Source organism: Triturus cristatus, chromosome 10, assembly GCF_964204655.1.
Source record: "Triturus cristatus chromosome 10, aTriCri1.1, whole genome shotgun sequence".
In the NCBI taxonomy this organism is placed as follows: Eukaryota; Metazoa; Chordata; class Amphibia; order Caudata; family Salamandridae; genus Triturus; species Triturus cristatus.
Genome location: NC_140593.1, coordinates 50,233,476 through 50,252,402, shown reverse-complemented (window position 1 = coordinate 50,252,402; position 18,927 = coordinate 50,233,476). Strand labels below are relative to the sequence as shown.

General features: G+C 45.1%; 1 protein-coding gene across 5 annotated transcripts in view; it reads left to right on the top strand.

Annotated features, from left to right (window-relative positions):
• The window catches only part of LOC146788809 (uncharacterized), a 397,685-nt gene that overhangs the window by 342,056 nt on the left and 36,702 nt on the right, over positions 1-18,927 (top strand). For all 5 annotated transcript variants that reach the window (XM_085630389.1, XM_085630386.1, XM_085630388.1 and 2 more), the window contains one exon: positions 9,715-9,837. In XM_085630389.1, the coding sequence (XP_085486515.1) occupies positions 9,715-9,837 (123 nt within the window). The remainder of the gene's footprint in view (positions 1-9,714; positions 9,838-18,927) is intronic.

Below are 18,927 nucleotides of genomic sequence, written 5' to 3'. Positions count from 1 at the left end.
GTATTACTTACCTGTGTGACTTAATGTATGCATAAATAAGACTGTGTTGTACTTACCTCTAATCTCATAAAGAGTGCTGAGGGTTTGCTTAGAATAAATACACTTTATTTTATATATATATCTGTTGTGGTGTCCTTTCATTTGGTATTCAAGGGATTACATATGGTATCACAGCTGGCTTCACATGCCATTCAGAGTTTAGCCTAAGACTGCTCTTGTCCATGCTACCACTAGGATAGCTGGTCTATAAGGTTGACTTTATAACCAATCACCATAAGGGTATTTGGACTGATATAAGGTGTACACTATAACTAGTGACATCACACATCAGGCCAACTTCTCACAGTGACTAATCACCAATAAAATGATTGTGATAGGACACGATTATGAGTCTAATGATTGACTTGAACAGTTAATGATTACTGATACAATGATAGTGATTGGACACGATTACAGGTCCAGTGACTAATATGAACAGTGAATAATTGCAGATGCAATGATTGTGATAGGGCACGATTACAGGTCCAGTGGTTGATATGAACAGTGAATAATAACCAATACAATGATTGTGATAGGGCACGATTACGGGTCTTGCGGTTGGCAAGAAGAGTGAATAATTAACAATGCAATGATTGTGATAGGGCACAATTACGGGTCTTGTGGTTGACAATAAACAGTGAATAATTACTTATACAATGATTGTGATAGTGCACAATTACAGGTCTAGTGGTTGACATGAACAGTGAATAATTACTGATCCAATGGTTGTGACAGGGCATGAATATGGGACTAGTGATTGACTAGAACAGTGAATATTTACCCATACAGTTTTTGTGATAGGGCACGATTATGGTACTAGTGATTGACTTGAACAGTGAATAATTACTGATACAGTGATTGTGATAGGGCACGATCACGGGTCTAGTGGTTGACATGGAATAAATAATGAAGGAAAAGTACTCTACCTGTTTGTTCCAGAATGTACAATGTATCATTTAATTAATATGCTGACACTTAAACTAAGCCTAAACATGAAAATTCAAACACTTTCAATGCATGAACAGAGGTCAATTCATAAAAGTTTTTATTTTTCCATATAATCAATTTTTAGACAAAAGTATTCAATACATATGCTTATTCATAACTAGTGGTTGATATGAACAGTGAATAATTACCCATACAGTGATTGTGAAAGGGCACGATTATGGGTCTGGTGATTCATATGAACAGTGAATATTTACCCATACAGTGTTTGAGATAGGGCACGATCACGGGTCTAGTGGTTGACATGAACAGTGAATAATTACTGATACAATGATTGTGATTAAGCGCGATTACGGTTGTAGTGGTTGATATGAACAGTGAATAGTACCCGATACAATGATTGTGATAAGGCACGATTACGGCTCTAGTGGTTGATATGAACAGTGAATAATTACCGATACAATGATTTTAATAGGGCACGATTACAGTTGTAGTGGTTGATACGAACAGTGAATAGTACCCTTTACAATGATTGTGATAGGGCACGATTACAGTTGTAGTGGTTGATACGAACAGTGAATAGTACCCTTTACAATGATTGTGATAGGGCACGATTACAGTTGTAGTGGTTGATACGAACAGTGAATAGTACCCTTTACAATGATTGTGATAGGGCACGATTACAGTTGTAGTGGTTGATACGAACAGTGAATAGTACCCTTTACAATGATTGTGATAGGGCACGATTACAGGTCTAGTGGTTGATACGAACAGTGAATAGTACCCTTTACAATGATTGTGATAGGGCACGATTACGGATGTAGTGGTTGAGAGAGGACATAGTTACAGGTACACCGGTTGTGATATACCATGAGTACAAATACAGTAATTGTGATTGGGCATTTTTACCAGAACTCTGGGATTGAGCATAATTGCAGATATAATGATTGTGAGCGGACATGATCACAGGTACACTGATTCTGAAAGGGCATGGACCATGGCATGCTGATTCTGATCGAGCATAGTTACAGTTACAATAATTGTGATAGGACACGATTCCTGGTACGCTGTGATAGGACATGATTACAGTTAAAATGGCTGCGACTGGAAAATATTACAGGTACGCTGATTCTTATAGGGCATAATTACAGGTTCGATCATTGTGATAGGACATGACCACAGGTACACAGATTCTTACAGGGCATAATTACAGGTTCAATCATTAATCATTGTGATAGGACATGACCACAGGTACACTGATTTTTATAGGGCATTATTACAGGTTCAATCATTGTGATAGGAAATGAGTACGCTGTTTGTGATAGGACATGACCACAGGTACACTGATTCTTATAGGGCATTATTACAGGTTCAATCATTGTGATAGGACATGAGTACGCTATTTGTGTTAGGGCATGAATACAGGTTCTATGATTGTGACAAAACATGAGTACGCTGTTTGTGATACGGCATGAATACAGGTTCAATGACTGTGACAGGACATGAGTACGCTGTTTGTGATAGGGCATGAATACAGGTTCAATGTTTGTGACAGGACATGAGTACGCTGTTTGTGATGGGGCATGAATACAGGTTCTATGATTGTGACAAAACATGAGTACGCTGTTTGTGATAGGGCATGAATACAGGTTCAATGATTGTGGCAGGACATGGGTACGCTGTTTGTGATAGGGCATGAATACAGGTTCAATGATTGTGACAGGAGATGATTATCCTGTTTGTAATAGGGTATGAATACAGGTTTGATGATTGTGACAGGACATGAGTACGCTGTTTGTGATAGGGCATGAATACAGGTTCAATGATTGTGACAGGACATGAGTACGCTGTTTGTTATAGGGCATGAATACAGGTTCAATTATTGTGACAGAACATGAGTACGCTGTTTGTGATAGGGCATGAATACAGGTTCAATGTTTGTGACAGGACATGAGTACGCTGTTTGTGATAGGGCATGAATACAGGTTCAATGATTGAGACAGGACATGAGTACGCTGTTTGTTATAGGGCATGAATACAGGTTCAATGATTGTGACAGAACATGAGTACGCTGTTTGTGATAGGGCATGAATACAGGTTCAATGACTGTGACAGGACATGAGTACGCTGTTTGTGATAGGGCATGAATACACTCCATTGGACTAGAGAACTACATTGAAAAGTCTCTGTATTATGCACAACACCCAGTGGAGCCTGCGGTAAGAATCAGTCGCTTCTCATCTGATCCACAGTGATCCTTCAAACAACTCAAGCATGGAGGCTGGTCTTCGGAGCACCTGTCCCCAGACCTCAGAATGCTTAAAGCCACAGCTTCCCTGTCTCATTAGGTATCTTCAGGTCAGGAAGCTCTTGGAAACTGAGTGTTCGAGTCATATGAGCTGCAGAATTCATACTTGTGCATAGATAACCATCTGGTGTTGGGTTCGGAATGCTTGCACCTTGTTGTTGTCTTGGAAGAAGTCTTTTGTAGTCACGAGATAGGTGACTCCTCCCTTGGACGATAGTGCGCAAGGGCATTGACTCCATCCTCAGATTGTTTTTTTCCGCCATCGGGTTCGGATGTAACTTCAGCGCTTCGGTTCAGTACCGTGTTATCCAAACCTTTCGACGCACAAACCATCGCAAACTCGACGGTATTGTTTTCGTTCGTGTGCCTTTCGACGCGCTAACGCACAAACTCGATTCCGGTCGTTTACGCGGGCCGCTGGGCCTATCGAAGCCATTCGGGCCTACGGCTAATGGAAAGGACGTCATTTAAAAAATGCCCCCAGTGTGGAGCTATATTCCCACACAGCGACCAACACAAGGTGTGCAACCTCTATCTCTTGCCTGAGCCCGAGGAGAACACTTGCTAAGCCTGCGCCACCTTCCACTCCAAGAAGACTATCCGTGATCGCCGGGCTTGACGACACGTTATGGCGCAACAGGCTGCTCCGGTGCCGGAGGACATCTTCGATAAAGGCCCTGAAGCTCCAGAGGCAGAGGATTCGGAGGATCTCTCTCGACATCGTATCTGAAGCAGATGACTCTGACTCCGATGACCACATCACTCCAGGTCAATGAGTAAGTACAACTGCCCCTGACCCAACCCTACCTGAAAAGCAAAAGGCTCTGGTCAAGACTTCACCTGAAGGCCCTAGTTGCGACTGAAAGAAAATTTCAGAAACCCTGCCCCCGGGCCCGGCTCCGAAGACAAATGAGAAGCCTTCCGGCAGCTCCGGACCGAGCAAGCCGCACGTCAGTGCCCCAAAAACATCGTCGGCACCGAAAGCGGGAACACATCCTACTCCCGCAGGCTCCAAAAAGGCCTCGGCACCGAGTACCTCGGCACCCAAAGAACACAAGGCCTCGGAACCGAAGACACCTCGAAAACCTTTGGATCCAAAAAAGATTTCGAATACGACACCGAAGCCGAAGGACACAAAAACCCCTGCTAAGGCTCCATATCCGAAATCCAAACCACATTCGGAAACGAAAAAATCGGCGCCGAAGGCTACCATCGAAGAGGAAGAACTATATCTGCTGGATCCCATTGTTCCAAAGCAAAAAACTCTCCATGTGGACCCTAAAACAGGCCATATTGTCAGCGTTCCACACAAGAAGAGGAAACTGGACACCACACACATCCCTGAGGTGCCTGCAAAGAAAAGAGACTGTGCAACTTCACCTTTAAGACCCTCTTCTCCTGTTCTTCCTCCTGCCTATCTCTCATCCAAAGTCTCCCATACTTCCCTCATATTCACCACCACCACAGGATGATGATGACCTAGGGGGTGGGGGAGGAAATAATGACCCTTTCACTGATCATGATGATGACACTAACCTACCACCAGACTCATGGGACGACTACAATGTCCCTGTAGATCCTCCAGATCTTCCTGATCCAGATGCATACCCCACTAGACCGTCTCCCCCAGATGACAACATTGGGTTTAGTCAGCTTATTGATCGGGCTGCCCACTATCATGGCATCCAAATGCATTCAGACCCCACAGAGGAAGACTTCCTGGTGGACACTTTTGCACAGACACAAAAGACGGTACAAACACTACCCATGCTCAAAGGTGTCATCAAACATGCTCCAGACGTATTCAAAGACCCAGTCAGGACCAGAATTATCAATCGTCGGATTGATAAAAAATCTAAACCCGCCCCTAATGATCCCACCTACATCAAAGGCCAACTCCCCTTAGATTCCCTGGTAGTGTCCAGTGCCAGGAAGCGTGCTAACTCTCATACCTCCAGTGAAGCTCCACCTCCAGACAAAGAGTCGAAGTTACTAGATGCTTCAGGCAAACGAGTGGCCTCCCAGGCAGCTGATCACTGGAGGATAGCTAATGCACACGCATTACTTGCCAGATACGATAGGGCTAACTATGATGAACTCGAGACCCTCATGCAGCACTTGCCTGACCAATACAAGGCCAAAGCCAATGATCTGATTCAGGAAGGAAAGTTGATCACCAACGCATCTATTAAATGTGCCCTCGATGCAGCAGATCTGGATCAATCAACACCAGTGTGTTACTACGAAGGCATGCCTGGCTGCACATTTCTGGGTTCAAACAGGAAGTGCAAACTACTATCCTGAATCAGCCGTTCAATCAGGGACAACTTTTTGGCCCGGCTGTGGACACAGCTTTAGAAAAAATGAAAAAAGACACAGAGACTGCAAAATCCATGGGAGCCTTACAGTCTCCATCTACACGAGGCTCCTTTCACCGCTCCTTTTATAGAGGCGCATCCAAAGACATTAGTGCAGACACTGCCTCTTCCTCCTACAAAAACACTACACAAACATCCCCCAACAAGGGATATTTCAGAGGTGGGTACAGGGGAAATAACAACAACGGAAGAGGCCGAGGTAACAACACTTGCGCCTCTCCCACTAATAAACAGTGACTTCCCTCCACTCACTACAGACCATTCCACTCTGGTCGGAGGGAGACTCTCACAGTTCCTACCTGTCTGGAATTTCACCACTACAGACAAGTCGGTAAGACAAATTATCCAGTATGATTACTGCCTGGAGCTTACTGCAGCTCCCTTCCAACATACCACCTAAACAGCGTCCAATGTCCGCGGAACATCTGACGCTCCTCAAACAGGAGGTTCTTTCACTGCTTCAAAAGCATGCAATAGAGCAAGTCCCCATAGAGCATCAAGGAACAGGGGTCTACTCCCTGTATTTCCTAATCCCCAAAAAGGATGGGACTCTCAGACCAATACTGGACCTGAGACCTCTCAATCTCTACATACAGTCAGATAATTTTCACATGATCACTCTTCAACAAGTCCTTCCACTGCTTCAACAAGGCGACTTCCTTGCCACATTAGACCTCAAGGATGCCTTCTTCCATATTCCCATCCACCCTTCTCACAGGAAATATCTAAGGTTTACAGTGGACGGCCAACACTATCAGTTCAAGGTTCTCCTATTCGGAGTCACCACAGCACCCAGGGTATTCACGAAGTGTCTTGCGGTAGTAGCAGCACACCTCCGAAGGCAGTAGATCCATGTGTTTCCATACCTGGATGAATAGCTAATAAAAGCCAAGTCATACAACCAGTGTGTTCACCACACTTGCCGAACAATTCAGCAACTACACACTTGGGGTTCACAGTAAGCTACACCAAGTTGCATCTTCAGCCCTCCTACCTTCCTCAGTATCTACGAGCCACAATAGACACTTCCAAAGCTCTAGCATACCCCAATCCAGCCAGGATAGCCAGAATGCAAACCCTCATCACAAACTTTTAACCCCAACGCTCTCTCCCAGCTAGAGTGTTTATGCAGCTCATAGGAATGATGGCCTCTTGCATTTTCATTGTACCTCATGCAAGACTTCAGATGCGCCCTTTACAGGAATGCTTAGCACGTCAGTGAAACCAGGCTCTAGATCAACTTACAGATCTGGTGTTGGTGGACAGACGCACACATCGCTCTCTGCAGTGGTGGACACCCCACAAAACCTTTCCAAAGGGCGGCCGTTCCTAGAGCCAGTTCCACAGATAGTGCTAACAGCGGATGCTTCACTCACCGGCTCGGGAGCCCATCTCCTAAACCACACAATTCAGGGCAAGTGGACCACTCAATAAAAAGTGCTCCACATCAATCACCTTGAATTACTGGCAATATTTCTAGCGTTAAAGTCATTCCAGCACATCTTCTCAACAAGACTGTCCTAGTCCGAGCGGACAATATGACAGCAATATATTACATACAGAAACAAGGAGGAACACATTCTTTGTAGCTGTCTCATCTAGCGCAAAGCACATGGAGATGGGCCATTCCACAGAACATATATCTTCTGGCAGAACATCTTCCAGGAGTGACAATCAAATTGCGGATCTGTTAAGTCGTCAGATTCAGCAGATACACGAATAGGAACTGCATCCGCAAGTTCTTCAGCCCTTTTTCCAGATGTGCTGCCACCCAGACATATACCTGTTTGCCACACATGCAAACACAAAATGCCCAACCTTCGCAGCTAGGTTCCCACACCCGTTGTCCAAGGGCAATGCGATATGGATGAACTGGTCAGGCAGATTTGCGTACGCTTTTCCCCCACTCCTGCTCATTCCACTAGTAGTACGCAAGCTCAAACAATAGTCTCTCAAGATGATCCTAGTTGCTCCCACATGGGCACCCCAACCATGGTTCACAACACTCCTCGAACTCTCAGTAGTTCCACACCAAAAACTATGTCTCTCCCCAAATCTACTGACGCAGAACCATGGAGAGATAAGGCACCCATATCCAGCACAGCTGAATCTAGCAATCTGGCTCCTGAAGTCCTAGAGTTCGGTTACCTTAACCTCTCACCCGACTGTATGAACATTATCAAAGAGGCCAGACGCCCTACTACTAGAGCTTCATATGCAGCCAAATGGAAGTGATTCGTCATTTACTGCAATAACAAAATTGACCCACTAGATGCCTCCATTCAAAACATCATCTGCTATTTACTACATTTACAAAGATGTAATCTTGCATACTTATCCATAAGATTACATCTGGCTGCCCTTGCCGCTTACCTACAAAACAGACGCGTACCAGCTATCAAAGCCTTTATGGAAGGCCTTAAAAGGATAATTCCACCCAGACTGCCACCCTCTCCGGTGTGGAACCTAAACGTTGTTCTTACTAGACTCATGGGTCACCCATTTGAGCCTTTACTCAAATGTGAATAACAGTTCCTTACATGGAAAGTAGCTTTCCTTGTTGCAATCACCTCTCTCAGGAGAGTAAGTGAGATCCAGGCTTTAACCATACAGAAACCATTCTTACAAATACATCGTAATAAAGTGGTTCTTAGAACAAATCCAAAATTCCTTCCAAAAGTAATCTCTGCTTTTCATCTTAATCAATCAGTAGAGTTACCAGTGTTTTTCCAAAACTCTGATTCTATAGCAGATCGAGCTCTTCACACGCTTGACGTCAAAACAGCTTTACTTTATTTCATCGACAGGACTAAAGCCTTTAGAAAGACGAAACAACTTTCTCTCCACCTCATAAAGGCAACCCCATTTCCAAAGCTGGAATTGCCAGGTGGATAGTCAAATGTATTCAAATACGCTACCAGAAAGCAAAACGCACATTACCAATTCACCCTAGAGCGCACTCAACACGCAAACTAGGGGCTTCCATGGCATTCTTAGGGAACATTCCCCTAGAAGACATTTTTTAAGGCAGCACCATGGTCTACTACACACACCTTCACCAACACTATTGTGTAGATGTGCAGGCGAAGCAACACGCTTCTGTAGGCCAAGCTGTTCTTAAGACACTTTTTCAAACCACTGCAACCGATACAGGTGACCACCGCTAGGGGAGACGCTGCTTTACAGTCTATGCACAGTGTGAATTCTGCAGCTCATATGCCTCGAACGGAAAATGCTACTTGCCAGTATGCATCTGTTCTTGGCATGTAGAGCTGTAGAGATTCATATGCCCTCCCGCCTCCCCTGAACCTGTTTCTGTTCCAGTCTCATCTTATTTAAATACATTCACATGGACATCTTTTCTGTTTCTTACAAACTCCATCATTTCCCATCATGGCGAAAAACAATCTGAGGATGGAGTCGATGCCCATGCACACTACCGTCCAAGGGAGGAGTCACCTATCTTGTGACTACAAAAGACTTCTTCCAAGATAACAACAAGGTGCAAGCATCCGAGCCCAACACCAGATGGCATTCTATGCACAAGTATGAATCTCTGCAGCTTTACATGCCAAGAACAGATGCATACTGGTAAGTAGCATTTTCCTATTCACACCAGATTTGGACCAGTCGAGGGGAGCGGTGGCTGTAGGACTAGTTCATGCCTTCCGCTGGGGTCTACCCCCCTTTCCTTATCCCTCATTTAATTGTGTATGATTCCTCTGAAGGCACCAAGCTGTATAAAGGACCTGAATAAATAATTGACTACATCTTGAGTCTTGATTTGCGGAGACCTAAATTAGAAAAATTGGCAGATTGAAGGAAAGGACTGGTAGATTTGATTTACTTTGACGACCTTCCATTTTTAATGCAATGTTTCTTTTGTGATGACATATTTAGTGAGTCTGCCTCTTAGAGAAGGGGAACTGGGACATGGACGCTGTTTTTGGGCTAAATGATCATGATTGCATCCATGCAGTGTGTTGCTGCTTCCTTGTCTGGTTTCATTGCACTGAAGGTGACATGTTCTTTCTTGTATTCCAGATCTATCATAAACTCGAGCGAAAGGAGAGTCACCACCACCACCACCACCACGATCACCCGAGAGGGTCGCAACCAGCAGTCCCTAGAGATGGAACACACCGACTCCGAGCCTTACAGCCCCAGGTGAGATGAGTCCTCGGACCTGCTGCCCTGCAGCAGACCTGCAGCAAGAGCATGTCTGTGTGGCTGTCTCAGGGTCTTCACATCTCACACATGTGCTCATGTCTGTAGGATCTGCATATTCCATGCATGTGTTTCTATCTTTAGGATCAGCACATTCCAAGCTTATGGGTCTGTCTTAGAACCTGTCCATTTCACATTTGAGCCTCCATCTTTCTGATCCGCGCATTCCAAGCCTATGGGTCCGCCCTTGAACCTGTCCAGTTCACATATGAGCCTCTGTCTTTAGGATCAGCGCATTCCAAGCCTATGGGTCCGCCCTTGAACCTGTCCAGTTCACATATGAGCCTCCGTCTTTAGGCTCAGCGCATTCCAAGCCAATTGGTCTGTCTTAGAACCTGTCCATTTCACATATGAGCCTCCGTCTTTAGGATCCGCGCATTCCAAGCCTATGGTTCCGCCCTTGAACCTGTCCAGTTCACATTTGAGCCTCCGTCTTTAGGATCAGCGCATTTCAAGCCTATGGGTCCGCCCTTGAACCTGTCCAGCTCACAGATGAGATTCCGTCTTTAGAATCAGCGCTTTCCAAGACAATGGGTCCACCCTAGAACCTGTCCAGTTCACATTTGAGCCTCCGTCTTTAGGATCAGCGCATTCCAAGCCTATGGGTCCGTCCTTGAACCTGTCCAGTTCACATATGAGCCTCCGTCTTTAGGATCAGCGCATTCCAAGCCTATGGGTGCGCCCTAGAACCTGTCCAGTTCATGTTGGACTTGGCCCTTTTTACTGAATTTTTTCGTTTTTTTACTTCTCCTAAGATGGCTGCCACAGGCCCCTGCTACTGCAGAGTGGTCTTTATTAGTAGCACCCTAGCTACCAGGAGCTGGCTGGAACCCCACAACAATGTTGCGACACCAGCCTGCCTTTTTGTCCCATAGGTAGAATGGGGAAGCTCCTGGAATGTGCTGGAACCTTCTAGAAGGGAGGTGTGGTTTTTACTTTTGCCGCCTTGGCTAGAGGTCACCTGAGGTGAGGGAGGGAACTTTTTCTAGTCAGTTGGCCAGTGGGGTAAAGCAGAGCTGGAGAATCCACGCAGGAGTGTAGGCGGTAGGGCCTAGCCAGGGACTTATGCCTCTGAGAGTGACAGATTTAGGTGCTGCCTCTTAAGTGAGTGAGGGATCCTGTAAAGCCTACTGATCTTGCCCAGCAGTAGGAGGACCCAGGGAACCTCTGCCCAGCCTGACTAGGAAGGACCTAGTCGCCAACTCACTCCCTACCCCCCAGTAACAGAACCCCAAGGGCGCCAGATACATCTGCGCCATCAAGACTTCCTAGAGCAACTGATTGCAGGAACTGAATGCTGAGACTGCGTGTCCAGACTGAACCTTGAAACTACATGCCTAGCTGATTGTGGCATCGCTGAGGATCAACCCGGTCTTAGCGCTGTGACCCCTGCACTCCCTGACCTGGCCTGGGATCCCCAGCAGCGTGCTCCGTTGAGCGAGGAGCTCCCCAGCTTAATTTGAGCCCCCCCCCCCCCCCTGTGGTGTGGAGGCTGAAGCGCGCTCACCGCTGCGGCCCGGAGGCCGGAAGAGTGCCCCTCATCATCGCGAGGCCCGAGGAGAAGCCCGGGGCCCCGTCGCTGCCGTCGCAGCTGTGGTGAAGGTGCGTGAGGCCGTGGCCGGCCCCCATCGCAACAGGATCGCCTGCGGACTTCGGAGCCGGTGTAGACGCTTCCCGACGTCGAGCAAGGTAAGCCCGGAGGCTTGGGACTGACCCCGGTGCGCCCCCTACAGGCTGGGAGCCGCACCGCACCCTGAGCCCGGGTTCCCTCTCCGTGGGAGTCCCCTGGTCACCACGACCGAGAGACCCCTCCGAGGGATTCGCCCCTTGTTCCCCACTGACTGTCAAGGAGCGGTGTGCCCCACGAACTGCACCGGAGTACGAGAGGCTCGCTCCGTAAGACTCGTTGTGCTCCGTGAACTGCTCCGTTCTGAAGTAGTCATTGCTATTGATTACGAGTAGCGCTATGTTCTAAATGCTCCGTTCTGAAGTATTCATTGCTACTGATTACGAGTAGCGCTATGTTCTAAATGCTCCGTTCTGAAGTATTCATTGCTACTGATTACGAGTAGTGCTATGTTCTAAATGCTCCGTTCTGAAGTATCCATTGCTATTGATTACGAGTAGCGCTAGGTTCCAATGCTCTACTCTGAGGTATTCACCGCTTAGTGCGTATAGCGCGGTAATCGCCACTGAGGCGCTACAGGTAACCGAAGTAGCGGTAAGCCCGCGAGGTCTGCCCTGGGTCCCTGCACGCCCCCAGGAGTGGCGCTACGCTCCCCAAACCCTACCACAGGGAGTAAGATACACGAGGGTGGCCTAGAGCCTTCAGAAATCATATATACTGGTGAATATCATACTGGTGAATATGGTACTGGCGAATCAAATGCTAATATAAGTGAAGCTTGCCATTGTCATCTCATTAACTGCATTTATATCTCATTAATTGCATTTATATCTCATGAAGTGCATTTATATCTCTTGAATTGCATTTATATCTCATGAATTGCATTTATATCTCATGAATTGCATTTATATCTCATGAACTGCATTTATCTTGAACTGCTTGGATAAACTTGAGTTATTTGCATAAAACTCTACAGTGTGGCATCCCTTATTGTGTGCGTTCCGTGCTTCAGAGGAAGCGTGTGTTGTATGGTAGCTTTACACACAAGCCTTTGGGTGCCCAGCCGCTCGTGTCACGTTACCCCCTTTGGGCCTGGAGACCCCAGGTCTTACAGTTCACATATGAGTCTCCGTCTTTAGGATCAACGCATTCCAAGCCTATGGGTCCGCCCTAGAACCTGTCCAGTTCACATTTGAGCCTCCGTCTTTAGGATCAGCGCATTCCAAGCCTATGGGTGCGCCCTAGAACCTGTCCAGTTCACATATGAGTCTGCGTCTTTAGGATCAACGCATTCCAAGCCTATGGGTGCGCCCTTGAACCTGTCCAGTTCACATATGAGCCTCTGTCTTTAGGATGAGCACATTCTAAGCCTATGGGTCCGTCCTAGAACCTGTTCAGTTCACATATGAGCCTCCGTCTTTAGGCTCAGCGCATTCCAAGCCAATTGGTCTGTCTTAGAACCTGTCCAGTTCACATATGAGTCTGCGTCTTTAGGATCAACGCATTCCAAGCCTATGGGTCCGCCCTAGAACCTTTCCAGTTCACATTTGAGCCTCCGTCTTTAGGATCAGCGCATTCCAAGCCTATGGGTCCGCCCTAGAACCTGTCCGGTTCACATTTGAGGCTCTGCCTTTAGGCTCTGCATATTTCATTCATGTGCTACTGTCTTTAGAATCTCCATAGTTCATGTGTGTGTTCCTGTAATTAGGATATGCACATTTCATATTTGTGCTCCTGAGTTTAGAATCTGCAACTATCATGGATGTGCTTAGGCCTTAAGGATTTGCACTTTTCATGCATTTGTTCCCGTATTTAGGATCTTCAAATGTCAAACATCACACATGTGGTTATCTGATGAAATATCGTCAATAAAGATATCAGATACAAAAATATTGGCGAATAATATTGAGGATCCAAATATTGACTTAACGTACCTTGCATGTAAAGTAAAAAACTAACAAAAACAGTATAAAAGACATTATTGTCAGAAAAAAGGTAACTTTATTGAATTTCAACTATTATAAAGTATATTAACTTTAACAATATTACAAAGAGAATATACTACAATAATAAAAATATATAAAAATGTATAACTCACAACATAACTTTACAAAATATGTACAACTATGTAAACAAATTAAAAAAATACTAATAATAAGCCATTATAATTACAAAAACTAGATACTAATATATTGATTAACAATATTAAAATAAATTAATAAACATATTACTACAAACAAAACTAATAAAAACATTAAACTAACTTAAATAATATATGTAATATATATATATATTTTTTAAGTTCGTTTATTGTTTTTTATTAGGTATTTTTGTAGTAATATTTTTATTAATTTGTAAATATATATATACATATAATATATTTGTTTCCAAGTTCCACCTATAGCCAGCTGAATTCAGGGTGGGTGCCTCCGTTGCGTGGGAGTGGACCCGCAAATATAAACCTATGAAAATCCCAAAAGGAAGATAACGGAGCACTCACGGGGTCAATTCCAAATATTTTAATCTGAGCAGACGCGTTTGGGCATTGAGCCTTTCTCAATGCTCACTTCCAACAAACTCATACAGCTGATGATGCTCTTTAAAAAACAGCTCATGCATTCCCATTGGAGAATAAACACCAGTACAAAAATAGGACTGCTGCCATCCAGCTTGTTATTCAAAGTACTTTGGCAGCCATATTGTTGTGGTAAAAAATTCCCAGAATCTTTAAATTTGTATCATCGGCAGAGTGCCATTTCCTCAAAAACAGTTCCTGTTGCCAGATAGTTCATTACACCTCAATAGGTGAATCAAATAGAGCTACAGGTATCCAATTACCATTCTTATGGCCGATTTTATGCAGTCCGTATTTACAATATTTTCCTGTCTGTAGGGACAGTGTTGGACTTTGTAGGGGTCAGATTTTCTATTCCCACTCCAATCTGGGCAACAACAGGGGAAGTCTTGGACATTGGAGTGGTCAGCTTTACTAGTCACAATCTAACCGCTTCCGTGCGTCGTACGGCCCTCGGCCGTCTGACGTCACGGCGGGCGTGTGTGGGGGACGGCCGGGGGCCGTCCGAACCGCGCAAGCGTGGAATTCTCCAGCACCGCAGGGGAATTCCGGCCGCAGCAAAGCAGTTAAGTAACAGTAGGGTAAGTGTTAGACTCCAGCATGGACTTCAGTAGAAAAAGTGTTGGACTATGGAAGGTTTCAATTTACTAGTTCCATTCCAACATTAGCAAAAGTGGGAAATGTGATGGACTCTTGGGGGGGAGGGTACGATTTACTATTTTCTTTCCAAACTAAGCAACAATAGGAACAGTGTTGGATTTTGGAGAGGTCAGATTTACTAGTTCCACTCCTAACTTTTTTTAAATAAAACATTTAAATACTGGTAACAATACAGTTGTAAAATATCTTCAAAATAATAAACCAATTTATTAAAAATAAGACATAGAATTAAATGTAACAAATACAAATTGTATATTACAAATAAAATAAAAAATGTTTTAGAAAGAAAGAAATATTTTCAATTAAAACACTTCCCACCCTACTGCCATAAAACACAAACATCACCCAAAAATTAAAATTAATTAAACCATACATTATTTAAAAAAACAATAAAATATTTTTGCAATTAACACTTAACAATTAAAAAAACACAATTCCAATTAATACTTTTAATAAATAAAAAAGTATTTAATACAATTTAAAAAAATTCATCAACCAATTAATAATTATTAAAACGTCAAGAAATTATTAAAATAACAATTAGTAAATTTCTTTTAATTGGTTATTAATTCAAATGAATACATTAAATAAAAAATAATTATAAACTAACAATTTACTTATTAATTCCTAATCCCTTCCAGACTCAAAACCCGCTACTCAATTAGCAATTTCTAGTTGCATTCAATAAAAATTCAATTTCATCTAAAATTCACAAAATATACTAAAACAGACTAGACACAAACATTATTACAATACTTATAACTTATAATTCTAAAATAACTAAATTTATCAAACTTATTAAATTATAGTTTATACAATTATATTTGAAAAAGTTATTATTTACAACTTTTTTAAAAAACTTATATTAAAAACCTATGACACGGGGGCGTGGTCTCGCGGCGAGATATTATGGCCGCTACCTAGAGTCTCTCCAAGGCCCCCTTTCCCCAACGAATATCCGCATAGCAGATCCGATCTTCCTGGTGCCAGAAATCTGAACCGGAGGTGCAGAGGAGCCCGCGGCTGCAACTCCGGTGAAAATCGGCCGACCGAGACCGGAGAAAAGTGTTCCGATGCCGGCCTCCTGCAGCCCTTGAAAGCCGGGGCCTCGCCTAGTGGAACTGCCCGACTTGAACGTCGAATAGGTGGGCGGCCCCACCCCCCTCCAGCCCGGTGAAAAGGAGAACATCGTGAGTGGAGCTTGCCTCCACCCTCCACCACTACCACTGCTAAGTGCCTTTGCCCAGCGCCTTAATCTGCCTTTGGATACCTGTGTCCTAACTTGGGGGCGCTGGGGCTGGGCCCCTTCCGCTGAGCTGGGGCCTCGGGCGGATCTCATATGGTGGAGTTGACCGGCGGAGAGGTGAGTGGAGCTTGCACTTGCTGAGGGGCGCCCCCCGCCTAATTCGAGTGATGGCTGCGAGGAGAGTTCCTTTGTGATGCCCGTGGAGGTGAGCGGAGGCCCGAGGTAACCGAACCTGCCACGAGAAGTCCCCTAGATTATGGCGGACTCCACTGGGTTGCATCAGGGGAAGGGTTAGCGTCGACTTGCTGGAGGTGCGCTCGGAGGCCCCTGCGTCATGCTTACACAGACCTGTGATCCCCTTTGACAAACTACAGCGGAGTATCGCCCTGAGACGGGCTGAGGAGTGCCCAGGGGTGAGTTTGAGGGAACAGACTGCCTGTTGGTGTATAGGATACCATCTTCACTTCCAGCTGCTAACGCTGTCGATTGGCGGTGCCTTGGAGTGTGTGCCCCCATCCCTCTTGCCCGGGGGTTTCATTGACTCTGCACACCGGAGGGGACATATGATAGACGCTTGGGGGGGCCCCTGCAGCATTTGCAGTGCGCAAGAATCACTGCATGGATTGTGGACTATGCTCTAACAACCACCGGCCTGTTTGTGTGTTCCCTCCGATTTGGTAATTGCCTGTTGACTCTCGTTGGTGAATGAGTGGGGGGATTGGGTTTCTGGTGCCCCCGGTCGGCGCATAGACTGAGTTACTTACCTGGGAAACAAGAACAGTCTCGTCATGTCCAATGTAAAGGGTGCCCGTGCGTCCCAGCAGAGCAGACTTCACCGCTATACCTGCCCGAAGGCGGACCTGACTGAACAAAAGGGGGCAAGTGATAAGCCACAAAGCGATGCTGTGCAGGAGCCTACTGAACCTACAATGAAGGACCTAATGGCAGCTATCATGGGGGAACGCACATCTATTGATGCCCTCTCCTCGGAAGATCAGACTCAAATACTACTTCAACAAACATACGTACGACCCTCTGCCAACAGCCACCCATTTCAAACCAGCATCCACATTTACCCCAGCGGCCTATCTAATGAACCAAAGAATTCTGGCATACGAACAAGTGGTACTACAAGAAACCATGGACTTGATTGAGAATAAGAACTATATCAATTACAATATTACGAAAGAAGAGAGACTTTCCTTGAGATCCCTCAGCAACAACCGGGACATTGTGATTAAGAGTGCAGACAAAGGTGGCGCTGTGGTGGTACAGAATACTACTGATTATGTGGATGAAATCAAACAACAACTGAGTGTTCAAGACAGCTATCTCCCCATATGCAGAGATCCCACGGTTGAGATCAGGAACCTCATACAAGCTTTGATAGAGGATGGCATGCATCAAGGATTTCTAAGCAAACAAGAAGGAGAATTCCTCATCCAGAAGGAACCCAGGTTACCAACTATCTATACCCTACCCAAGGTACACAAGCGCCTCAACAAACCACCTGGTAGACCGATAGTTTCTGGCTGCGGCTCAATCCTGGAACCACTGAATCAATTTCTGGATCACTTTCTTCAGCCTTTTGTACTAGATACTAAGTCATATGTACGTGACACGACCCACGTGATCCAACTCATGGAGGGACAGCCATTTCATGCCAACACCCAGTGGCTGGTCACGTTGGACGTAGCCTCACTTTATACATCTATACCACAAGAAGCTGCATTAAGGGTGGTAAGGGACTCGCTCGACAGGCGTCCTAGACCACATTGGATCCCTACAGAATTCTTGACAACCATGTTGGAAATAGCCATGCAGAAGAACTATTTTGTTTTCCTTAAACAATTCTACTATCAATGCAAAGGAGTCGCCATGGGTGCTACATATGCACCGAGTCTGGCGAATATATTCAGGGACTCCTATGAAGAAGAACATTTATACAGCTTGACCAACCCTTTTCTGGAGAACATTGAGGTCTGGAAGCGATATATCGACGATGTCATCATGGTCTGGACTGGATCAACAACTGCACTAGATGAGTTTCTGGCTTGGCTCAATCAGAGGACTATGGAAATTCAATTTACCATGACTAAAAACAATGCCAGCATTGATTTTCTAGACCTTACTCTGAAAGTCGAGGATGACCTTATCTTTTGTGACTTATACCGGAAACCAGCTGAAAGAAATACGCTCCTTTAATAACAGTCTCATCACCTCCGGAACTTAAGGGACAACCTCCCCTTTGGGCAATACCTGAGACTCAGGAGGAATTGCACACGCAGGGTGGACTTCTTTAGGGAAACGGACATCCTGACCACACGACTAAAAGAAAGAGGTTACCCTCTTGGACCACTCAGAAGAGCACGGAAACGAGCATGGTACAGTCCGCGAGATGAGCTGCTAAGACCTGGTGATAAGGAGAAGACGTCAAAGGGCTTGGTGTGCGTTACCACTTTCAATTCCAAAAGCAATGCTATCAAGAAAATTGCAAAGAAGTATTGGAATTTGGTTGCTAGTGATCTACCTACCAATTCTGAACCAGTTTTTGCTTTTAAAAGGGGCAGAAATTTGAAAGACAATCTGGTAAAAGCCTATTTGGAGACTCCAAAAGCACCAGACATCAGGGACCAGCTGGGACTACCGCCGCTGATAGGACATCACAAATGTGGGAGTTGCAAAGCCTGCCCCCTTACCATCGAAGGCGTGTCTTTTACACACAACCACAAAACCCACAAACTCCCAGCATTCACCAATTGTAACAGCATGAATGTTGTATATGCCATTATATGTCCTTGTGAAAAAGTTTACGTGGGTCAAACAACCCAGACGGTAAAAACGAGGATACTGCAACATATGAGCAGGGTGAGATGCAATGTCCCAGGAGCACCCCTAGTCGAACATTTTTCAAACAAATTG